The sequence below is a fragment of the Haliotis rubra genome, unplaced genomic scaffold (assembly GCF_003918875.1).
Source record: "Haliotis rubra isolate DU_JTF1 unplaced genomic scaffold, ASM391887v1 Scf41, whole genome shotgun sequence".
NCBI classification, from domain to species: Eukaryota; Metazoa; Mollusca; class Gastropoda; order Lepetellida; family Haliotidae; genus Haliotis; species Haliotis rubra.
In genome coordinates, this window is record NW_025767091.1 from 1490760 (window position 1) to 1513446 (window position 22687).

At 38.6% G+C, this 22687-nt stretch overlaps 1 protein-coding gene across 5 annotated transcripts in view; it reads right to left on the bottom strand.

The window, feature by feature from the left end:
• The window catches only part of LOC124288010 (rho GTPase-activating protein 15-like), a 44834-nt gene extending 22483 nt beyond the window's left edge, over positions 1 to 22351 (bottom strand). For 4 of the 5 annotated variants that reach the window (XM_046724529.1, XM_046724526.1, XM_046724525.1 and 1 more), the window contains exons 1-5: positions 21796 to 22351; positions 5724 to 5930; positions 4305 to 4445; positions 3418 to 3507; positions 81 to 257 (exon numbers count right to left, since the gene is read on the bottom strand). In XM_046724529.1, coding sequence (XP_046580485.1) covers positions 81 to 257; positions 3418 to 3507; positions 4305 to 4445; positions 5724 to 5930; positions 21796 to 22251 — 1071 coding nt within the window. In that variant the 5' untranslated portion in view covers positions 22252 to 22351. The remainder of the gene's footprint in view (positions 1 to 80; positions 258 to 3417; positions 3508 to 4304; positions 4446 to 5723; positions 5931 to 21795) is intronic. The other variant, XM_046724527.1, reaches the window with a different exon arrangement.
• Positions 22352 to 22687: the final 336 nt, after the last annotated feature.

Sequence of the window (22687 nt, forward strand, 5' to 3'; positions counted from 1 at the left end):
CATTCATAGAAAATCATTCATTCAATCTGGAAGCTACAGTTTAATCTGTTGGTACCATGGTAAGTGGAATATGACATTACCGATAAACTGTTTGTGTAGGAAAAGCTTGGTGGTAGCGTGGAAGACTTGGCAGCGAAGTTGGCTCCCTTCATGAAGTCCATACCCTCGCACAGCGACTTAGCCTTCGATATCCTCATTGATTGGCTCATCTGTCGGTTCCGATTCTCGTCCACTGTTTCGCCATTATGAACTCGTAACTGAAACAAAGAGCAGCACTGAAAAAGTCTTGTTCCCAAGTCAGAGGACATTCATTTATTCCATATTACTTCTCTAGATGTATTACACAAATACATTACACAGACCTGTACTGTACAACATCGTAACACTACACAAACTATCATTAGTTAACATGCTTTCTTTACCATCCACAGTCATAACATTTAGTTTAAAGATCATTTAGTTTTATAAGACATGGAACTATTTCTCCCTATAGCTGATGATTACTGAAGACATAAATCTTAATATATCCTTAAAATGAGAAAAAGGTTAGAAAATGCAGTGCTCTATTGCTAAAAGCAGGAGAGCTCAATGTGTGGAAAAAAAGCATCAAATGTGGCAGAGTATAATTTATTCACAATTCTTTCAAGCTCTTAATACACACTCCAGACATTCATCAAATGTCCCACATATAAAACAGGAAAGCATATAGGTTTAACTTTAAATTCAGATTTATCGTCAAATATCCTAAATTGTGTACTGGGCTTGGAGAATGATCACTGATCAGTCTGACAAGGAGAAATGCATCAATGTAGGTAGAGAACCACAGCTACTTCAAACACTGAATAGAAACTACTTGTCTAATGAGTTAACATCGGTTGTGGTGGCAAATATAGTAACAATTAGAGGGAGTGAGAGATTTGGGTTTAACACACAATCTTATCAGCATTCCAGTTATATCGCAATGTTTCATTTTAATGTGGCAGTAGAGCCCAAAGTGATACTGTCTCAGGACGTTTACCACTTTAGTAAGCCAGGAATTGAAAACCAAATCGTAGGTTTCTGGCAAAGTTCCAACAGATAAGCATTTCCCCTTTATTGATTGATTGAGGTTAGTTTTACACCACTTTTAGCAATATTCCAACAACATCACGGCAGGAGGACACCAGAAATGGGCTTCACACACTGTGCCCATGTGGGGAATTGAACCCGGGTCTTCGGCATGATGAGAAAACTCTTTAACCACTGGGCTACCCCAACACCCCTCATTTCCCCTTTAAATAACACATAAGATTATTAGAGTAATTATTCTGGTGAAAAGTTAGGAAATTCTCTTTGTTACAGTGGAATTGACAGTTGAAACTGTCATTTTGTCGAGTAATTATACAATTTGGAATGATACTGAGACAAAAACACTCCATGTTAATATACACATTTATCATCACTTAATTGACCCTATATTTCCCGCTACCACCTGCCTGTTGTGAGAAAACCCCTAATACACAGAGCATTTAATTAAATCTTTCAATGAATTTTTATAACCTAAACACATATATATTATATCAAATATATATCTATCGCTAAACAAGTTCTTCGTTTTCTTGTGCTAGCTTCCTTATTAACAAAAACAAAGATCCCTTTATCTGTGAATGAAAACAGAGCAGTTGAATTAATTCAGAATCTGCACACAAGAACATCTTCAGCTTCAGGGGATGAACACACTCACAATGTTTGTTAATTATACAAAGTTAAGTTTACAGAAAATAGGAAAAATGTTTTGAAAATTATCGGGATAGTGTAGTAGCAATACTAAATATGTCTTGTTCACAATGCCCTTTCTGCTGCTGTAGGAGGATATCCTGGCCACATCGAAGAATGTCAGTGTTCAATTGTTGTACAAAAATACATCCTTGTCCTGTGAGTTAAAGTCATCCTGCTACCAATTTCTTGGAAATTTGTGCCCATAAAATTAATGAATCACATGTTTACTTATCATGCAAAGATCCATTGTTTACTTATCTTGAAATGATCAGTTATTTACTTATCTCAAAATAATCAATTGTTTGTTTATCCCAAAATGATCAGCTATCTCAAAACAATCAGTTGTTTACACATCTCAAAATGATTCATTGTTTCCTAATCCCGACATGATCAGTTGTTCACCATGTTCACAAATCTCAACAGTCACTTGTTTACTCACTTCATCATAATCAGCTGTCTGTATCTATTCAGTAATTAGCATTCATATTCAAGAAACTAAGGCCACTCACTTGTCAGTTAATGATTTACAAACTTCTCCTAGTGTCAAAATAGTCAAAATAAAATATAGGCTTGTGCAATACTCGGTATGTACAGATTCCAAGAATATTTCCATAGGGTTGTCTAGTTGTGACTTTTTTTTTTTTTATGTAATTAAATCGAGCATTTATGATAGAAATATTTCCCGTCTTCCGAACACCCTTCCAGAAAGCAGGTCACAGCAAGAGACGCATCTGCTAGTAATGCCATTCACACATGTGCAAACAATTCTTGAATGGTAAAAAAAAAGAGTTAGAGGAAAATCAAAAGTGGAAAGCTCATAGTGACAGGTGCTTCCAGCAATACAGCAGAGAACAATTATGTCACAGCAGGGCAATCAGGCTTGAAGTAGGTACAGCAGTGAGTTGGTGCTTCAAGTATTGATCCATATTGAAGGGAATAGTGACCATGAAAGTTCTCTGTCTGTGTGACACCCCATCCCCAATAATCAGCATTCTGTGATACCCCACAACCAATAGTCAGCTGTCTGTGACATCCCACCACCAAGAGTCTGCAATCTGTGACACTGAAATCCCTGTCTGTGAGACCCCACCACCAATCGTCAGCTCTCTGTGACACCCCACCCCCAGCAGTCAGCTGTCTGTGACACCCCATCCCCAGCAGTCAGCTGTATCCCTACTACCTCCCAGAAAGTGCACATGTAGTCTGCAATCTGTAACATCCCAGCAGTCAGCTGTCTGTGACACCCAATCCCCAGCAGTCAGCTGTCTACGACACCCCACCCCCACCAGTCAGCTGTGTGACACCCCACCCCAGAAGTCAGCTGTGTGACACCCCACCAGTCAGCTGTCTGTGATACCCCACCAGTCAGCTGTCTGCAACACCCCACCCCCACCAGTAAGCTGTCTGTGACACCCCACCCCCACCAGTCAGGTGTCTGTGATACCCCACCAGTCAGCTGTCTCAAGACACCCCACCCCCACCAGTCAGCTGTCTGTGACACCCCACCCCCACCAGTCAGCTGTCTGTGACACCCCCACCAGTCAGCTGTCTGCGACACCCCACCCCACCAGTCAGCTGTCTGTGACACCCCACCCCCACCAGTCAGCTGTATCCCTACTACCCTCCCATAAAGTACACATGTAAAGCAGTGAAACATACACTGTGTTCTGAAGGTAGCTGCCAGAATGTCTCTCCTGTTTTGACATGGCAGAAAAATTCATCCCCAGACTCGTTCCTAATCTTCTCATACTGAAAGAACACAATCAGCTACAAACAGAACAACAAAGCAAAACCACTTGCTGCTAAAAACCCCCAAATAATACAAGAAACCATGGAAACAAAACAAAACAAAGTCACAAAAACAAATATGGCCACTGAGGTCAGTAAATTATCTGGCATGAACAGGGTTGATTCTTCTCTCATTACTCTTCTATTTCTACAATTTGTATCAAGTTGAAAAAGAACATGGAATACAAATCATATCCTTACATTGACTTACATTTCAAACCCTGTTGTCTAGAAATTCTTAATATATATCTCTTAGATGAATTCCAAAACTAAAATGTTCTTGTAGGTACAAAAATGTTATCCGGTAACTAAATAGCTTTAGGCATTGGCTTTAGAAATTGCCTTGGCATTATTGACATGTGTTTCATCTTTCTGACAGTCTGTTTACTTTGATCATATTTAAAAGCAAGGTAAGAAACAAAAGCAATAAGAATAAACAAAAATATGCAAGAATAAAAAGCTATGAGAGACCTTATTTGAATAATCAGTTTTCCTTCTTTATAACAGCAAAATTATTCTCACTGCTCAAAATTTACCAAACATATTCAAACTAAAAACTTACTAAGCTGCTGCCTCTATATCTCTATGGAAACAAAATACAGTAAAGCAAATTAAACTAAACATCAAAAATAAAATAAACAATAAAATATGTTGTTTTTAAATCAACAGCATCAATTATAAAAAAAAATTAAAATAAAATGAAAAAACAAAATATACTTTTGAATGTTGCCGCCTAAATTAATTGCATCCTTGCTGACCTTGTCTTTTGTCTTTTTGTGGACGTGAAAAACCTTCCCATCATCTTTCACTTCATCATACTCCGAGTCTCTTGGAAATATGCTCCCAGTTAGGTCAAAGTTCACCTTTGGTAAAGTTGGTGACAGTTTCTCCGCAATTTTCTGTAAGAAAAAGAAACTAATTCAGTAAACTGAAACAGATTTCATATGAAATGGTTTACTATGCAGCTAATCCTATCATAGTTATAATTTACACAATCTTTCAGCATGATCTTACATTCAATTCTTTAGAGGTAGCCCTTACACCTACTTCTTCACAAGCAACAGTTGGTCGGATATCATACTTCTTCAGAAGCAACCAATGGTCTGGTTTCAGAACCTGATATCAGTACTTCTTAAGAAGCATCCCTTGGTCTGATCTCAGTACTTCTTCAGAAGCATCTCTTGGTCTGATCTCAGTACTTCTTCAGAAGCAACCCTTGGTCTGATCTCAGTACTTCTTAAGAAGCATCCCTTGGTCTGATCTCAGTACTTCTTCAGAAGCAACCCTTGGTCAGATCTCAGTACTTCTTCAGAAGCATCCCTTGGTCTGATTTCAGTACTTCTTCAGAAGCATCCCTTGGTCTGATCTCAGTATTTCTTCAGAAGCAACCCTTGGTCTGATCTCAGTACCTTTTTAGCACCAAACTCTGGTCCAACCATAATTGTTCTGCGGAAGCATCCTTATCTTGAGAAGAAACCTTGGTAGTTCTTCATGGCAAACTTGGTCTTCTTGGTCTGGCATCCCTTTGGTGACAAGCATGGGGCAGTTGGGACATTTCTTGTGCTTCAACTCACTGGGAGGCCAGTATGCACTGGAGACCATTTCTGAGACTTGTCACCATAGCTTTGAAATGAACTTAAACCATGCCTTTTTTATTGAAAGAAGCCATGATATAAGTTCCTTCTGAGGAGTAATGTTTCAAAATGAAAGAGGCTGAAAAACACCTTTTCCTCCTAAATAATCACTTATATGTCTTCAGCTTTGTTGTAGAACTTCTGTGGTAAGTCCGTGATAGTGAGTGAGTTTAGTTTTACGCCACTTTAACATTCCTGCAATAACACAGTGGGGTACACCAGAAATGGGCCTCACACATTCTACCCATGTGGGGAATCAAACCCTGGTCTTTGGCATGACGAAAGAACGCTTTAACCACTAGGCCACCCCACCGTCAGTGATTAGAGGTATGGAGTTGGTGACACCATGTCCCAAACAGTTTTACAGTGGTCATTGGGTCCAGGGAGTTTATTGTGAAACTATGGGGATCAAATACAGAGGACTATCAAGGACGACAAACATGAACAACTTGGGACCGTTTCTTGTCCCCAAAACTCCATGGGAGACATACATTGTGAAGCAGTGAGCTTCAGTGAAAAACAGAGATTAACTCATAATCATACCTGATTTTTATGCCTAGGGGGTTTGAAGGCCCTCTCGCCTGTGTCTACATTGATATAATAGGGTCTTCCTGGTCCATGCTCATTGTAGATATACCAGGGGAGATAATCAACTAGCCTCCGACCGGAGTCTCCTTCTGCTGGCAGTGAGGGAACAGAGTTATCTCCCTCTCCAGCCAATGGCAGGTTAGCATATTCGATGGGTTCATGCTGAAAAAATAAATATATCATATGTGACAAATTCTTCAGTTAACAGGACAGTAGTTAGTAATCAGATTATAAAAAAATAATTGTTATATTGCAAGGTCTGTGTTGTTATCTCTTGACAGGCATAACCACTACTATTCCTGCTAATCTGATGGTTGATATTAAGAACACCATCCAACACTAAAAAGGAATGACATAGTCAAACATGCCACACACCACCTCCATGTTAAGCCTGTCGGTTCACCAGTTTATAGATTTTATCAACCAACCCTTCCCAGCCTAGAGGTCTGAAATTCTACATACCACCAAAACACCTCTAACACTATTTCATATTTTACCGGCTTGTTGTCTTTCTATGCCTGACTGACAGGCTTTAGTGAGGCGAAATAAGGTGCGTGTATTTGTCCAAACTTAAAGTTACACTGTTACAGAGTACTAGACTCCCAAGATTGGGTGGTCAGGCTCGATACTTGGTTGACACATGTCATTGTATCTCAATTGCATAGATCGATGCTTATGCTGTTGATCACTGGATTGTCTGGTCCAGACTCGATTATTTACAGACCGCTGCCATATAGCTGGAATATTGCTGAGTGCTGAAAACCAAACTCACTCACTCACTTACTCACTAGCCTACCAAGATACCATACTCTAGTGCAACATGGACACCCCACTCAGATACACGACGCTGTCTCAGACCCTGTCCATGTTTTATCCCTTTAACGACAGGAAGGAAAACAAGAAGTTACACCATTATTTTTTTTCTCTTCGATGTGGCCAGAAAATTGAACCACCATCATCCCACTCTCCACACATATGGCTCTATAACCACACCATGTGGACAGTGCTACACTGAGGAATGCAGGCTAAATTCACACACAATGTGATCCATACCAGCAATTTCATCAACGATAGGCAGCGCGGATCAATGGTGCATCCCCATAAACCATGCCACTTAAGATGAGGGCTCCTGTATCTCTAGACTAATGCTTAGTCTCTGAATATATATAATTTTGATAGTAACAAACAAGCCAATTTAAATTGAAAAGGAGCCCCAGGGAGACCAGAGATCCTGAACCTGGGGAAATCTAGACTTGCTTTATTTAGGGCTTTAGCACTGCAGATAGGGCTTGGCAGTAGGGAAAATAATGTGGTTCAGGGACTGTGAGACAGACTACTGTATCTCCATCAATCAATGCATGCGTTGAATTACCATATTCCTTGTGTTAAGCACCGTGTTCTGATAATGAAGCTAGACCAACTTCCAGACCACACTGTAAGTAATCTTTTCAACACCCTGACCAAAACCAATGTTTTTAGACAGTCTGTGCTTTTGTGGAGATATCACTCATTTGTTAAGAAATATGAAAGGGTCATGTGACTGCCAGGTGAGTGAGTGAGTGAGTGAGTGAGTGAGTGAGTGAGTGAGTGAGTGAGTGAGTGAGTGAGTGAGTGAGTGAGTGAGTGAGTGAGTGAGTGAGTGAGTGAGTGAGTGAGTGAGTGAGTATTGCTTTACGTTACTTTAAGCAATATTCCTGCAGTATCACGTTGGGGGACACCTGAAATGGACTTAACACATTGTACCCATGTGTGGAATCGAACCCAGATCTTCCGTGTGACGAGTGAACACTTTAACCTCTAGGCTACCCAAACGCCCCGATTGCCAGGTAATTATTGTCAATGTTTTTTAGTTTCTTCACTATTTGGACTAGGTTCACCACTCAATCTCTGAACATGGTGAAAAGAAACAACTCACTGTGTATTATTTTATGAAGCATGTCCCTTTGTGAATGTTAAAGTCGTCCTGGGCCTGTATGTATAGGAGAAAACACTCCCCCGAGGTTTTGGTAGAGAATGCAAAACCTGAGGGAGGTGGGAAAGCTCTACCAAAACCTCGGGGAAGTGTTTTCCCTAACATATAAACCGTCAATGATAGATAATTATAATGTAGATGATCATTTAAGGAAGCTACATAACAATAACTGAAGCGCAAGTAAAATCAATTTAATTACAGCAACTATGAATAGATAATTCAACCCCAACGTCTTCGACGACTCGGAGGCCATGAGGTAGAGCGTATGCTTATTAACCCGATAGATGTGGTTCTAATCCTGCTTGGGGAAACATTTGCACTTTGAAATTGATCTTGAACTATATTTTTCAACTGATTTCAAACCTTCATATATCATTTGAATGTTGATGTTCATATAGAGTTAGGAAAAAATAAAACCTGGGAAGAGGTCTTACTTACAAAAGTAAAACCTGGGAAGAGGTCTTACTTACAAAAAGTAAAACCTGGGAAGAGGTCTTACTTACAAAAAGTAAAACCTGGGAAGAGGTCTTACTTACAAAAAGTAAAACCTGGGAAGAGGTCTTACTTACAAAAAGTAAAACCTGGGAAGAGGTCTTACTTACAAAAAGTAAAACCTGAGAGCAAACAAAAACCTCAAATGCGGTTATTCCAGGAAAACAAGAGACGCTTAATATATAGTGAGAAGAACCCTTCAGGTTTGTATGAACAGAGAAAATGTTGATAAATTATGTGACAAATCAAAATTGTAGCATGTGGTAATATAATTTCACCTATGTAAATGATACCATAAAATTGATATCATTCACGACACTTTCACATGCAGACACAAATTTGATGAGGGAAAATACTTTACCATCTTATCTCACACGAGTGTCAACACATTCAACCACAGACAGGGATATCATGATTATAAAGTGTAACACAAGCCTGTGTATGTAACTTTCATTAGTCGAGCGTGAAATCATACACCAACATTATCTTCCTCCGTGTTCCTTGTTGCTATACACACACAGCTCATATCACAGTCAATGTCATTGACAAGCAACATTGTTCTCCAAGGCAATACTCCAATTGTTAGGGGGCTATCATGGATTTCATCAGCCTATTCGACAGGTTCAATGGCATGACATTTCATTCATCTGTTATCTCAAACATCAGTTACCAGTGTTTCCTTGTTAGTTTTTCAAAATATCCCAAAAGCTACCTTCATTTTGTTGGGCAAACAGCTAGCAAATATACCCCGGATTGAGGATACTGGTTTTACAGGTCTTTCAAACCTGTTGATGGTTATCAGAGACTCATTCTGAGAAGGTCAAATGTTCCTATCGGAAATTTTCAGTTACTGTATAAATACAAGTCTGCAACTTCCAAATCTAATCAAGAGCTGGTAGGTCGCCTCTGTGGTGTAGTGGATACAGAGTCTGGCCAGTGGGCTGAAAGTTTGTGGGGTAATCCCAGCTGCACAGTACCTTATGATGCTAAAACATGGTACTTGTTGTTGCCCTGTCTGGTGCTTGATATAAGTGAGTGAGTGAGGTTTTTTTACACCGCTTTTAGCAATATTCCAGCAATATAACGACGGGGGACACCAGAAATTGGCTTCACACATTGTACCCATGTAGAGGGTCTTCAGCGTGACGCGTGAACGCTTAAACCTCTAGGCTACCCCACCACCCTGCTTCATATTAACATGATAAACAATAAACGGTGTGGGCAGAGTAGGTATACTGTGTCTCAGTGGGGTATTCATCTTAAACTGTGACATGGTATCTCAGTTCGCTGGCACTAAGGAAATGGCATTGTCTGGAAGAGTACAAGCGTGTCAGGATCACTTGATTGTCCGGTCCAGAATTAATCATTAATAGACCAACATCATGTATATGGGATATTGCATCAGACAGTAAACTACAGTCATCTCAAGTCAACAGTAACATCAACCAATTGTTAATGTGTAAGCTGTTATCACAATTCTAACGGGGAACATTCCTCAGTTATCTCCCTTTACCGCTTTGCCAATAGATGGCTGAGTAAATGGTTTCACGAATTTACGAGGCAACTGCACAGTAAGAAATTCCGAGAAATATTATCAATAACTGCAGTACCGTTCTATTAGCTTTATTTTTCGTCCAGACACACTAGTTCTTCTCGCTTTGAGCACAGTCTTTAGTCAGGGCAACTTCCAGCTTCCGTAATTCGTAATATAAGAATCACAGAGTAAAAAGTAGGTTTAATGTCGATTTAGTTTAGGCTTGGCCGATAGGCAGGCCAGTATCAGAGTGACAGCTACTGTTGGTTCGTAACTCCCGCAGAGCTCCAAGCAGGCAAGGGGGCGCAACTCCAGGAATGTTCCCCATTGGTTACAGTTGATTGGGGGTGTTGTTGATTGGACAGTAATGAGGAATGGATAAGCTAATTTCAAAACATGGGTACGCACAACACATTTGATCAACATAACTATCGATCTAAGAAGACCTTAGTCAAAAAGTCAGCTCCGGAAAAACAATGAGAGCTTCAAGGACATAAGTCAAAAAGTGAGGCTTTGAAAGGACTGTTTATTTTATTTACAGAACAGGATGTTTTATAAGCTATTCTTTGTTGAAAAATATGAGACACACTACAAAATAATCTGGTGAAGTGCTAGGTAAATATTAGACATTCCACTGAAAGCATATAAACTTGGTACCCTGCAAGGAAAGCTGTTGAACATGTTGAAAACACGGCCTTTACAGGTTTTGTTTATCGCCAGCGAGTGGGACGTCAACAGAATCAATAATATCCCAATTCTAGCAGCCATCTGTTCTCACTGCAACACATTCTACAAAGTCGATGTGATGCAAGCGTAAAAGTGATCATAACCGTCAGCCTTTGGATGGAACAAGCCACAGGAAATTACACACAGCCATTAGTGTTGTGAGGATCGAAACTGATTGAAAACATCATCTTGGTGGAACTCTCGCTAACATTTTCTACTCGATGACGTTCAAGCTCTTTGCTGCAGATGGTGTTTTACGATCTACAACAGGTCCATGATAGGTCACCCAACCTGATTTTCATGTAACCATGGTAATAAACATCAGGTGACTTTCAACATGTTCCGAAACTACAGTATTTCACATAACCAAAACATGGCTGTAATTTTAAAGTTCAGATGTTGCCCAAAGGCGTCTGGTGACCACGTGGTTGCTGATACAGCCATCCGACTGGAATAAAGAGCTGTATAACTGGTTGAATATTAACAATGTAATTAAGTTCTGTGGGTCAGAGGTTACCATGGTAATTACGTTGCACCAAGTAATCTGATAGGGTTAAATGTCAGCACATCGGTCCTTCAGCAATGTGAAAACCATGGAATAACTTCTTGTTGTACGGCTCAGTGAGGACAACTGGCATACACATCATCACTGCTGTGAACAAGCAAGCTCTGCCTTTAAATGAATAAAAATAGTGCTTTCCAGATTATATTTCTTTCCATTATATATCTGTTTAGGGTTGGATTATCCGCTGACCTATTACTTCTTAAATGTATCCAGATTCAAATCGAAAACACAAAACATCAAATATTTTCTACTGATGAACAATATACACATTACAGACATCAATTTGATGTATAACACTTCAGAATTTAAGTGTTAAGAATCTTTGATAATTTTTCCCTGTTTCTCCTGAGCAGACCCGTGAAGATCCGGGTTAGAATTGATCTTAAGTAGCCCATGCTTGTAATAAGAGGCGACTAACGGGATCAGGTGGCCTGACTGACTTGGTTGACACATGTCATCGTATCACAATTGCGTTGATCGATGCTCATGCTATTGATCACTGGACTGTCTGGTCCATACCAATGTATTTACAGACCGACGCCATATAGCTGGAACACTGTCGAGTGTGGCGTAAAACTCACTCAATTACTCACCCTCTTGCACTAAAGGTTTCAAGCATATTCCCATAAAATTAGTAATCAATTTGGTCTGGCCTAATTAAGACAGAAAACATTTTTCACCCACCCTATTACAATATATATGGTGAAGTCTACTTAGCATGACAAAGTCAAGTTGACCATCGTGAAATTTCAGACACTTCTGAGTAAGTTGAACGATATCGGGTGTAGCCTGGTCTGACATCTTTATTGTTTTATGTTTTTCACTGATAATCTAAATCAGGAACAAGCCAAGCAACAAGAGTTCCCATAGACTAACACAGTCTCGTAATATATATATTTTGAAAGGAACAAACAAGACCTATCAAATTGAGAAGGAGACCCAGTGAGATTCAGGAGAAGATTCATCTAGACTTGCTTCACCTTGGGCTCTATATTGCAGAAAGGGCTGGGCGAATGGGGAAATAATACAGTTTAAGGACTGTGAGACAGGCTAGATTACCCATTACAATTTACACAACACACACCTACAGATAAAACCCAGATACAATTACATTTATTACAGATAAACTGGTCTGTTAAAGCAATGAGTTTACATTGATATGAAGTTTTCTTCCTGTATATGATTGCTTGGGTCATGTTAAAGCAATCTCGGACAGATAGGGATGAGGGTGGGGAGGAGTCTGGATGTGGACAGGGGATGGGGAAGGGGAAATATACATACAAGAACTAATTTCAGCATTGTACCATGTAATTCAGATAGTTGTGACGTGATTGTGGAACAGTGTGGAGATCTGCCTGGGTGACTGTATCCATTGGATGTCTTTACAATATCCGTTTTGGAAAACAATCTCTCACGAGTGACACCCTGAATGACAGGTCTATTTTGCAAAGAATCATATGTGGAAGATAACTCGTCATACACAGATATGAAGAGTGAGTGAGTGAGTGAGTTTGGCTTTACGCCGCTTTTAGCAATATTCCAGCAATATCACGGCGGAGGACACCAGAAATGGGCTTCACACATTGTACCCATGTAGGGATTCGAACCCGGGTCTTTGGCGTGACGAGCGGATGCTTTAACCACAAGGCTACCCCACCGCCCCCAGATATGAAGATTATTGGGTGTAACTGTCTCATGATAAAATAGACCAGAACAAGCAATGTGGATTAATGATGAAGTAACAATTTACCCAATATAAAATACATCTATATATAGCTATTATTTCACTACATGATGTATTGTTAGAAGCTGCTTTCACATTATTTATTTAAAATGTACAAGAATTGTTTGATCAGCATCTTGGAGGTTGGTGAATCAATCTTGGAGGTTGGTGAATCAATCATGAGGCATACAACTTTATGGATAACAGCTTGTTTATTGCATAGAGCGATGTTTGGGTGTAGATTCTTACACCGGTATCACCCTTAGCTTGGATATATTACAACGTACATATAATAATAACTTTATGGATAACAGCTTGTTTATTGCATAGAGCGATGTTTGGGTGTAGATTCTTACACCGGTATCGCCCTTAGCTTGAATTTATTAAAACATACATATAATAATAAATGCAGCACTTTGTTATTTTATCAGTTATTTTTTTATAGATGGGACATTTTGAGATCACTAATCTGTGATCGTAACATTAAGGTATCCCACAGTGTTGCTATTTTGATCTTGAAAATGTCTGAATTATGATAGACAAATGACAACAACTTTGACATTTGAGTGAATTCGAATTACATTGATATTTACAATATATGTATGTAATCTGCGACAACTTGTTTTCAGGGTTTAATAGCGGCCATCTGATTGCAGCTGCTGTAAATATGGTGAGTTGGTGCAATATGCCGATAGTTCCATGCAAATGTTTATCTAAACAATGGAAGAAACTTTTGAACATAGTAAATCAAACAGATTAAAAACATTAAGCCAGATAGATGCACTGATCTATCCACAATCAAAAAGGAGCAACTTGTGTGTTCAAGCACTCATCCACAAACAAACAGGAACAGCAAATATTGCTTGCCCGAACTAAAATGAGTGAGCAAGTTTAGTTTTACGCCGCTTTTAGCAATATTCCAGCAATATCATGGTGGGTGACACCAGAAATGGGCTTCAGACATTGTACCCATGTGGGGATTCGAACCCGGGTCTTCAGAATGATGAGCAAACGCATTAACCACTAGGCTACCCCACTGGCCCCCTAACTAAAAACACTTTAGCCCCAGAAGTTGGGCTGTTGGTTTTTTAATCCCTATCTCCATGACAGCAAATGAAAAGGTTTTAATTATCTAAATGGCCATATCTTTTTGCATCTCAAGTGCAAATTATTTTGCTTCCGGTGAAAACCTTGAACAATGTATTTTTGAAAATTTAATTGGAAGCTAAAACTGTTCAGCAAACTGAATGTATATTTTATCTCTACAAGATCTTGCAACACCAGTATTTGTTGAGTAATGAAACATCTCTTTATACAAACTATCTACCTACAACGGACTACAAAGACTTGACATGATATCATGTTTACAGATGATAACTTATCATCCTCGGGTTCAAAGCTTTGTCTCGCCCCTTCATTAATGGCTGTTCCACTCAACAGATTTCATCAAGAATGTTAATGGGGATGGATACAGCACTTGCCATCAACATAGATCTGTGTATTTTTGTTCCCTGAACTTCAAACAGCTGATCCAATCTACTACAGACGCAATAAATAACCTTTTTAAACTTACAGGTCATACAGAGATTAGCACTGCCTTGCTGCAGGCTATTGGCTAACGGGACAACGTGATGATGGATTTGGACATTGCGAACACACTGAAGAAGATAAAATGAAGCCGTCCACTACTTATACCCCACTTACTATCATTGATTATACTGAAGCCCAGACTCACGCTTAGTCTCTGAATATATAATTTTCATAGTAACAAGTAAACCCATTTAAACTGAAAAGGAGCCCCAGACAGATAGGAAATTCAGAACCTGAACCTTAGGGAATCTAGACTTGCTTCTAGAGGGCTAGGCTGAAGGGTAATTAATGTGATTCAGGGACTGTGAAAGACTAACTGAAGCCCAAAACTTAAGCGAGTGTTAGGTGCATGAACCTAGTGACAAAACCACCATGTTATTAAAGATGGTGTCCATTATCTCTGCATGACTATAAATACAAGGCTCGTATAGAACAATGCTTTATAAAGTTAGACCAGGACATATTTTTTCAATTGTTTTAACCTTTGAACTTTGAATGAACCTTTACACCAAACCCATTCTAAAAACATAAAAAACCTTTCATTACATTCTCATTCAAATACAACCTACTGGTTTTGACTGTTTGTTGTCAAGATCTTTCTCCTTGATGGAACTTTATTTATGTTTTTACCTGTTTAAGATTCTGTATAATTTACATAGGTGTATTCAATGTAATCAGAAATTGTGGTTCATTGAGTATACAGTGAGTGAGTATAGTTTTTAACGCTGCTTTTAGCAATATTCCAGCAAAGTCACAGGGGACACCAGAAATGGGCTTCACACATTGTACACAATTGTGGGGAATCAAACCCAGGTCGTCAACTTTAACCTGCAGGCTACCCCTTCACCTTGAATTTACAGAGGGTGAAAAGAGCATGCTGAATTAGGCCAATAAGACAGAGATCGACAGAATTACAGCATTATTTCATAAACTGGTCTCAGCCATCTATCCTTGGTAGCCATCTTGCTCCCAAACAGGATTATCTGGGATTTCACACTAAGTGCTCCCAGCAGAAAAATTAGAGATAAATCTCTTTTACCAAATTTGTGATTTTCCATAAATATTTTGTGCATTTACATTTAGATTTATCTTGATACTGCATTTAATGAATTGATATGAAAATTATCATTATTGCTTTTAATCCACCTTTAAACTGTGCAAATAGAATCTCGGTGACCTAAGGAGCTGTAAATTACAACAACCAAAATATTTTATTATTACCAGCAGTTTCCAATACCCCTTTCACTTTCAGAATCCCAAAGATTTGTCCATAAATCATACTTTGCATTAAGAATGTTCAAGAAGGAAGAATAATCACATGCTACATAAAATACACATCAAACCATACTTGTGAAAATATCATTCCATGATTGGTGAAGATTGGTGTGGAGTACGACCAATGCCGAACAAACTTACTGGAATCACCCACCTAACTAATCCAGTGCTGCTCAACTTCATGTGATATGTAACCGTGTGTCACAGTAAAGTCAGGTGTTAGATGTTACATTTCGGTAAATGCAAGAAAACCCATAAACATGGGTATGGTGCTGCCACTTATAGGAAAATTGTCACGAAAAACAACAACAATTCAACCCAAAGATCCCAGATTTCTTGTATGGTGCTGGGATGCAACTCTGTACAATGAGTTTGATGTCTCTGTGATTGAGCCATCCAGTTCACCTTCAGGCATTGCCCTGGACTCCTGAATGTGGGGGAGTCATCTTGAATCACTCTCTGATTTTAGTGATTTATGGAAGTCATATGCATATAATAATGGGTCATTCTGTAAAATAAAATTCATGAAGAAAATTACTTCACTGATTCAGAAGCAATTACTAATCTCAGAGCTCCAGATAAAGGCCGTATCGGCGTATGTACGGATAAAACATATGCACGATACGGTAGGAAATAATTCAGGAAACGTAGCATATACGCACCACAGCAATGGTGTACGGTCAAAGAATCATTTACAGACGTATTTATCTGTAAAAGTATTGTTTTATTGTTTATTGACCTGTTTACACAAGACTAGCAATGTTGTGGTGCATATATGAAACGAAACACAAGATTACTGATACGCCATTAAATTCCATTCTGTACTCTACATGTACTCTTACGTTTTCCCAGTACTCCTATTTTGAGAAAATAAGGAGTACGTACTCATGATGTTGAAAATTTATCTGGAGCCCTGAATCAATTATATCTATGTCAGCACTTGATATTGAATAAAGTTCTTCAAAAGGAAAATCATACCATGTCAAATTGCATAATAAATTCAAGTATTCCATAAGTTAAATCTGTACAATTATCACAAGAAATGGTTGACTCGCAGTTGGGTCAAATCGACCCAAGATTATCAAATTAACCAGAGTATTTTTAACACAGATTGCGTCAGGGCAATCCCTGCACCTCAATAAAATAAGCTCAAACCGACATGACATAACTAGAGGAGAAAACAATGTGCCCCTATCGCCCTTCAGGGCAACATTAATAACAACCATCACAGGCTGGCTTGAGACTTGCGACAATTTCATCCATAACTTGATAAACGGCAACTGACAATGAATGCATAACAGTTTCACTTGAAGACTGTTGCTGGTGGTAGAGTTACATAACAACATGATACATTACCATGATTACTCGTCTGGCCAGAGGCATAGCTGTCAAGGTCTCACTGAAGTACTGGTGTAATAGACTTGTATTGTTGCACTGATTGGGAACAGCTGATAATCAGCTGATGGACTGACTTAACACTCTAACACAATCAACAGTGACTAGGGAATTAAGACACAGTCTTATGTCTTAAAGCATATACAGTCAAAAAACATATTTACTTTCATCTTCTTTATCTTCTGAGTCTGTCAATTTTTATGACAAATTAAGTACTCATTCTGTTTATAATTTATAATAAGTATTCCACTTACCATTTTAACTTTTGTAAAAAAAATATTTTACTGTAAGATGTTTGTTTTGGCCAGAGACATTTTACAATGCATTTTATAAATAATTATTTCAACAGTTAATTTTGTGCTGATTTCTACTATCTTATATTTCTTATTATCAAAGACATAGTAGCTGGAAGAATAAATATAAATTTGACTTTTCTCATTTTATTTCTCATTGTGTTATTTAGCTCTGATCAGTCAACTGGAAAGGGGTTAATCCGTGAGTGTCCCGTCCGTACAGTGACATGTTGACAATGACCGTCCTCGGTCAATATTCCAGCCACAGCAGCACACAACAAGGATTTCACACACTGCCACCATGAGGGGAACACTGAACCCTGGGGCGGTGGGGTAGCCGTGTGGGGTAGCGTTCGCTCAGCCTGCAGAAGACCTGGGTTCGATTCCCCACATGGATACTATGTGTGAAGCCCATTTATGGTGGCCCCCTCGCCGTGATATTGCTGGAATATTGCTAAAAGCGGGGTAAAACTAAACTCACTCACTGAACCCAAATCTTTGGGGGTAAGCAAACAATAGTTGAATAAGTGAGTGAGTGAGTGAGTGAGTGACACGCTGGCCTTCAGGGTGATGAGCAAAAGTTCTAAACAATATGCTAAATCAGGTATATATATATATACGAAGATGTACACAGTACCACATACTATTTCTTTGATACAGTTAGAAAAAACATTATCAATTCTTCTGCAATTGCCACACCAACATCACAATCATGCCAGATTTCCAGGTTATGAGACTGAAAGTCTGACATGGACAACTCAGATGACATAAGCAGGTCAAGCGAAATGTGATATTGTTGTATTTGTGTGACAACACATTCAGCATTATCCAGCAATGTGACAGTCATCAGTAAATAATTGAGTACTGACCAGACAACCCAGGAATTGATACAATGAGCTTCATTCCCACATTCAAGTTTGTACGAGAAAAGGCAATCAACCAGCCGGTGAGCCTATCCCCGATCAATTCCATCACCTCAGACGATAACTGCATTTATTCCATGATTCCATTTGGGATTTGATTTGTCAAGCACACAGATTTTTAGTGTCTGTTCCCATGAACGAAAAACACAATCCGGCTCACCCATTAGCAGACTAACGTCTCCCTATTGACTGATATTAGTGAGCACAGACTTGAAGAGGATTTTTTGCAAGAGAGGAAATCAGAGATATTGTTCACAGTTAATGTGTTAAGGATTAAATAAACAATGCCTCTCAAAGATGTTATTAGGCATGCAGCCTGTGAAGTTAATGTTGATATATATACACAGGACTTACTGCGTGCACTGACTGACTGACTGAGCTTTGGTTTTACGCTGCTTTTAGCAATATTCCAGCAACATCACGGCGGGGAACACCAGAAATGGGCTTCACACATTGTACCCATGTGGGGATTCGAACCCGGGTCTTCGGCCTGACGAGCCAACGCTTTAACACCTAGGCTACCCCACCGCCCCTGCGTGCACATTAGTTTTAACATATAAACATGCATAAACACATAACAATTCATGTCAGTTCTGAGATATGATTGTCAGTTCTAAAAATGATTGTGCACACTGGCGTGCATGTCAACCATATATTTTGAACTCAATCACCAATGTACACCATATGTCTTTATAACCAATATATGCCATGTGTATGGTTCATGAGAGGAGTCACATTATGGAAACAAACTTCTAATCTGTTCAGTAAAAAAGCCTTAAGACCTCCATTACATCACTAATGATTCCCTTCACACACATGACACCAACCCAAACGTCTCCTTTAAACCTGAAACCATTACCTTTGAAATGTTTTGTTTCAGTTTCTTTGTCAAACCAGTTTGCTTACATTTGTGAAAATATCTGTTTAAATTGTATCCTTAACTGATCTTTTCAAATTTGTTGTTTGTGAACAATTGTTTCATATTACATAACGAATCTGTTCCGTATTCCAGCACATTTTAGTGTTGAGATAACCTTTTATCTCAAAATTAAAAGTTGCACTGAAATTTGGCAATGTCTGTAGTTATTCTCTCAGTACAGTACAAATTATACCTGAATAGACTGACTGACTGAGTTTGGTTTTACGCCGCTTTTAGCAATATTCCAGCAACATCACGGCGGGGGACACCAGAAATGGGCTTCACAAATTTTACCCATGTGGGGATTCGAACCCGGGTCTTTGGCGTGATGAGCCAACGCTTTAACCACTAGGCTACCCCACCGCCCCATACCTGAATAGAAAGCACAGCATTTTCCCAATAACATTTTCTGTGTATTACCAGTGATTATCTCAAGTCAGGAATGATTTGTCAAGTCTTGATTGTCTCAGCTCTGTGGGATCCATTTGGATTTATTTTGTTGATAAATATATTCTTTCAACTTTACTACTTTATTTCTGGGACTAAATGTCAGTCAGAAGCAACTGAAGTCATATTTGTTTCATTTAACATGAATAGAAATTTCAGCATTTCTATACCAGTGAATGAGTTTAGTTTTACGCCACACTCAGCAATATTACAGCTATATGGTGGCGGTCTGTAAATAATCGAGTCTGGACCAGACAATCCAGTGATCAACAGCATGAGCATTGATATATGCAACTGGGATACGATGACATGTGTCAACCAAGTCAGCGAGTCTCACCACCTCATCCTGTTAGTCACCTCTTACAACAAACATGGGTTACTGAAGATCAATTCTAACCCAGATCTTCACAGGTCATTTCTATACCAACTCAAAAGTATCATAACAAAATAATATATTGAAAAATATCAAAATTAGTAACAGCATGTGTGTATAGGTAAATATGCCCTAGCTTGGACCAGCAAATAATCAAAGTAACTGTATTACGTTGATCCATTAAAGGATTATACCTGAATTTATATTGTTTTATTTTCAAACCTAACAATGGAAATATTAACAAATGTTAATATTTTTGTGTAAGTGAATTATTAAAATATTTCAAACATTCATAAGTTTGTATCATGCAGAAACATAAAAAATTATATCAATAAAAAAACAATCACAAAATTGATGACATACCTACTCCAATGATATTTCAGAGCATGACATGACCTTACATACTCATTCAGTGCTTGCCGATTTAGAAAGGCAACACACTGTTAGCATGGTTACGAACACATGATGAGTGCCATTTATCATAGGGCCTACACCATGATTCTATAAGTAGTATCTGACCTGCATATATCTGTTTTGAATATTATTAATACAGATAGGACAAGTACAGAACATCCACCATGAAACATTTGAGAGTTAATCAGTAGCTGTCTATAATGCATATCACCACTCAGCACAGTCAGTGCACAGCAGGGAAATATGCTCTAAAACACTTATCTCAAACAATCTGCTCTATAAAATGATTCTTGATTACCTCGATGTTATCATTACTCAGTGTAGTATCAACCACAGTGAGTTATCTTATTACTTACAATGTGCTTTATGGAAAGCCACGCTCTTATGAGAACCTAATCAGAATATAGTCTTTTTAAGCTAATTTTTTTCATTATTGTTGAAAATACAATTCTTTCGAAGTGGGCAGGATAACATAGTAATTACATAAGTAACATGTGGATGGATATGTTGAGTTTTAAGGCCTTTCTTAATATAATCATGATAATTATTATTTTGTTAACTTGAAAGTTTGTATCACATTTCCAGTAATACACAATCTGTACACCAGAGCAGGAAACCAAGTCACTGATGTTGTTCAGTGACATGTTTTCACCTGTTGCTCAATATAAAGAGAGAGCATAATCAGGGCTCCAGATAAGGGCCGTATCGGCGTATGTACAGATAAAAAAAATGCACGATACGGTAGGAAATAATTTAGAAAACGTAGCAGAGACGCACCACAGCAATGGTGTACGGTCTTGGAATCATTTACAGACGTATTTATCTGAAAAAAAGTATTGTTTTATTGTTTATTGACCTGTTTACACAAGACTAGCAATGTTGTGGTGCATATATGAAACGAAACACAAGATTACTGATACTCCTTTAGCTTCCATTCAGTACTCTAAATGTACACTTAAGGTTTTCCAGTACTCAATATTGAAAATATATGGAGTACGTACTCCTGATGTTGAAAAATTATCTGGAGCCCTGGTATAATGTTTCTTCAAACTAGTTTCAAAACAAATCCCATTACTGTCAGATGGTCAGTATTTGGATACACAGTTTATACTTGATTTAAATAAAATGGAAACATGAACATGATGAAACAGTAACTGGCCAGCTTTCATATTTGTAATCTATTTGTGTGGCATGACAATACCAGTGTTATCAGAATATTTAATCAAATACAGAAACAGAGACTATAATGAAAGCGTTTAACTACATATTAGCTGGACGATTTTATTTCTTGAATCGAAATATTCAGAAACAGAGCCCATACATATCTAAAACTATGTTGATAAACGTAAACATCTGGACACAGAAAAGTTATAAACCAATCTTCACCTGTTTTGTTTCACTAACTGGTTGTCGAATTCCTGCCTCCACTCGATAATCGTCCAGGTTAGCATACTGCACCTCCACGGAATGACCCTCACCACCAATATTTAGGGGGAGAAGTCCTCGCCTGTCCCCATTTGACACTTCAATACTGGGGGAACCCCTGTGATAGTCAAGGGGCGTGGTCCTCCCTGAGTTATCGTTCACATCCTTGGCGGCAAACGTATCCTGATTGCAATAAATGCCCGCATCGTCCTGGGATATAATCCGCACGTACTGAGCTGGTACGTAAAAAGTCGTCTCCCCATGCTGGTCACTTCGTTTAACCTGCCACCATTCTGTGTTGGTTTGCTCGAGGAGCGCATACTGCTCCCCAGTCACTATAGTCACCGTTCCATTGTCATCCTCATAGGAATAATCATAGAGAACTTCGACAAGGCCTTGCTCCTCGTCTACTGACATAACTACCAGCTGTCTCAAGAAATAAACCTCTCTCTCCTTGATTTTTCACACATATTTTCTTTTCACTTCGATCGTTACTAAACACGGAAGCAAGCTAGAGTTCCGGAAGTTCCTTTGCATGATGTTACGCAGCATTCTATTGGTCAAAAGAAACTTTCCAGTCATCATTATCGCATTATTTCATTGGTCGCTTTATCAACTTTTATTTTTCCTCATGAATTTTGGAATTTTGACTTTGATAACACAATTGTGAAAAGAGTGATTTATCATGCTGTGAATTAAATCTTATTGCTGTAAAATTTGATTTAAAATTTACAAAAATACGTACAGTAAATAAAACATTTTTTACAAATGATAAGAGAAGGATGACATCTAAAGTTTGATCATTAATATGTTAGTATAAGAAAAAAAGCAGTGAACTTGAATCAGAAATAAA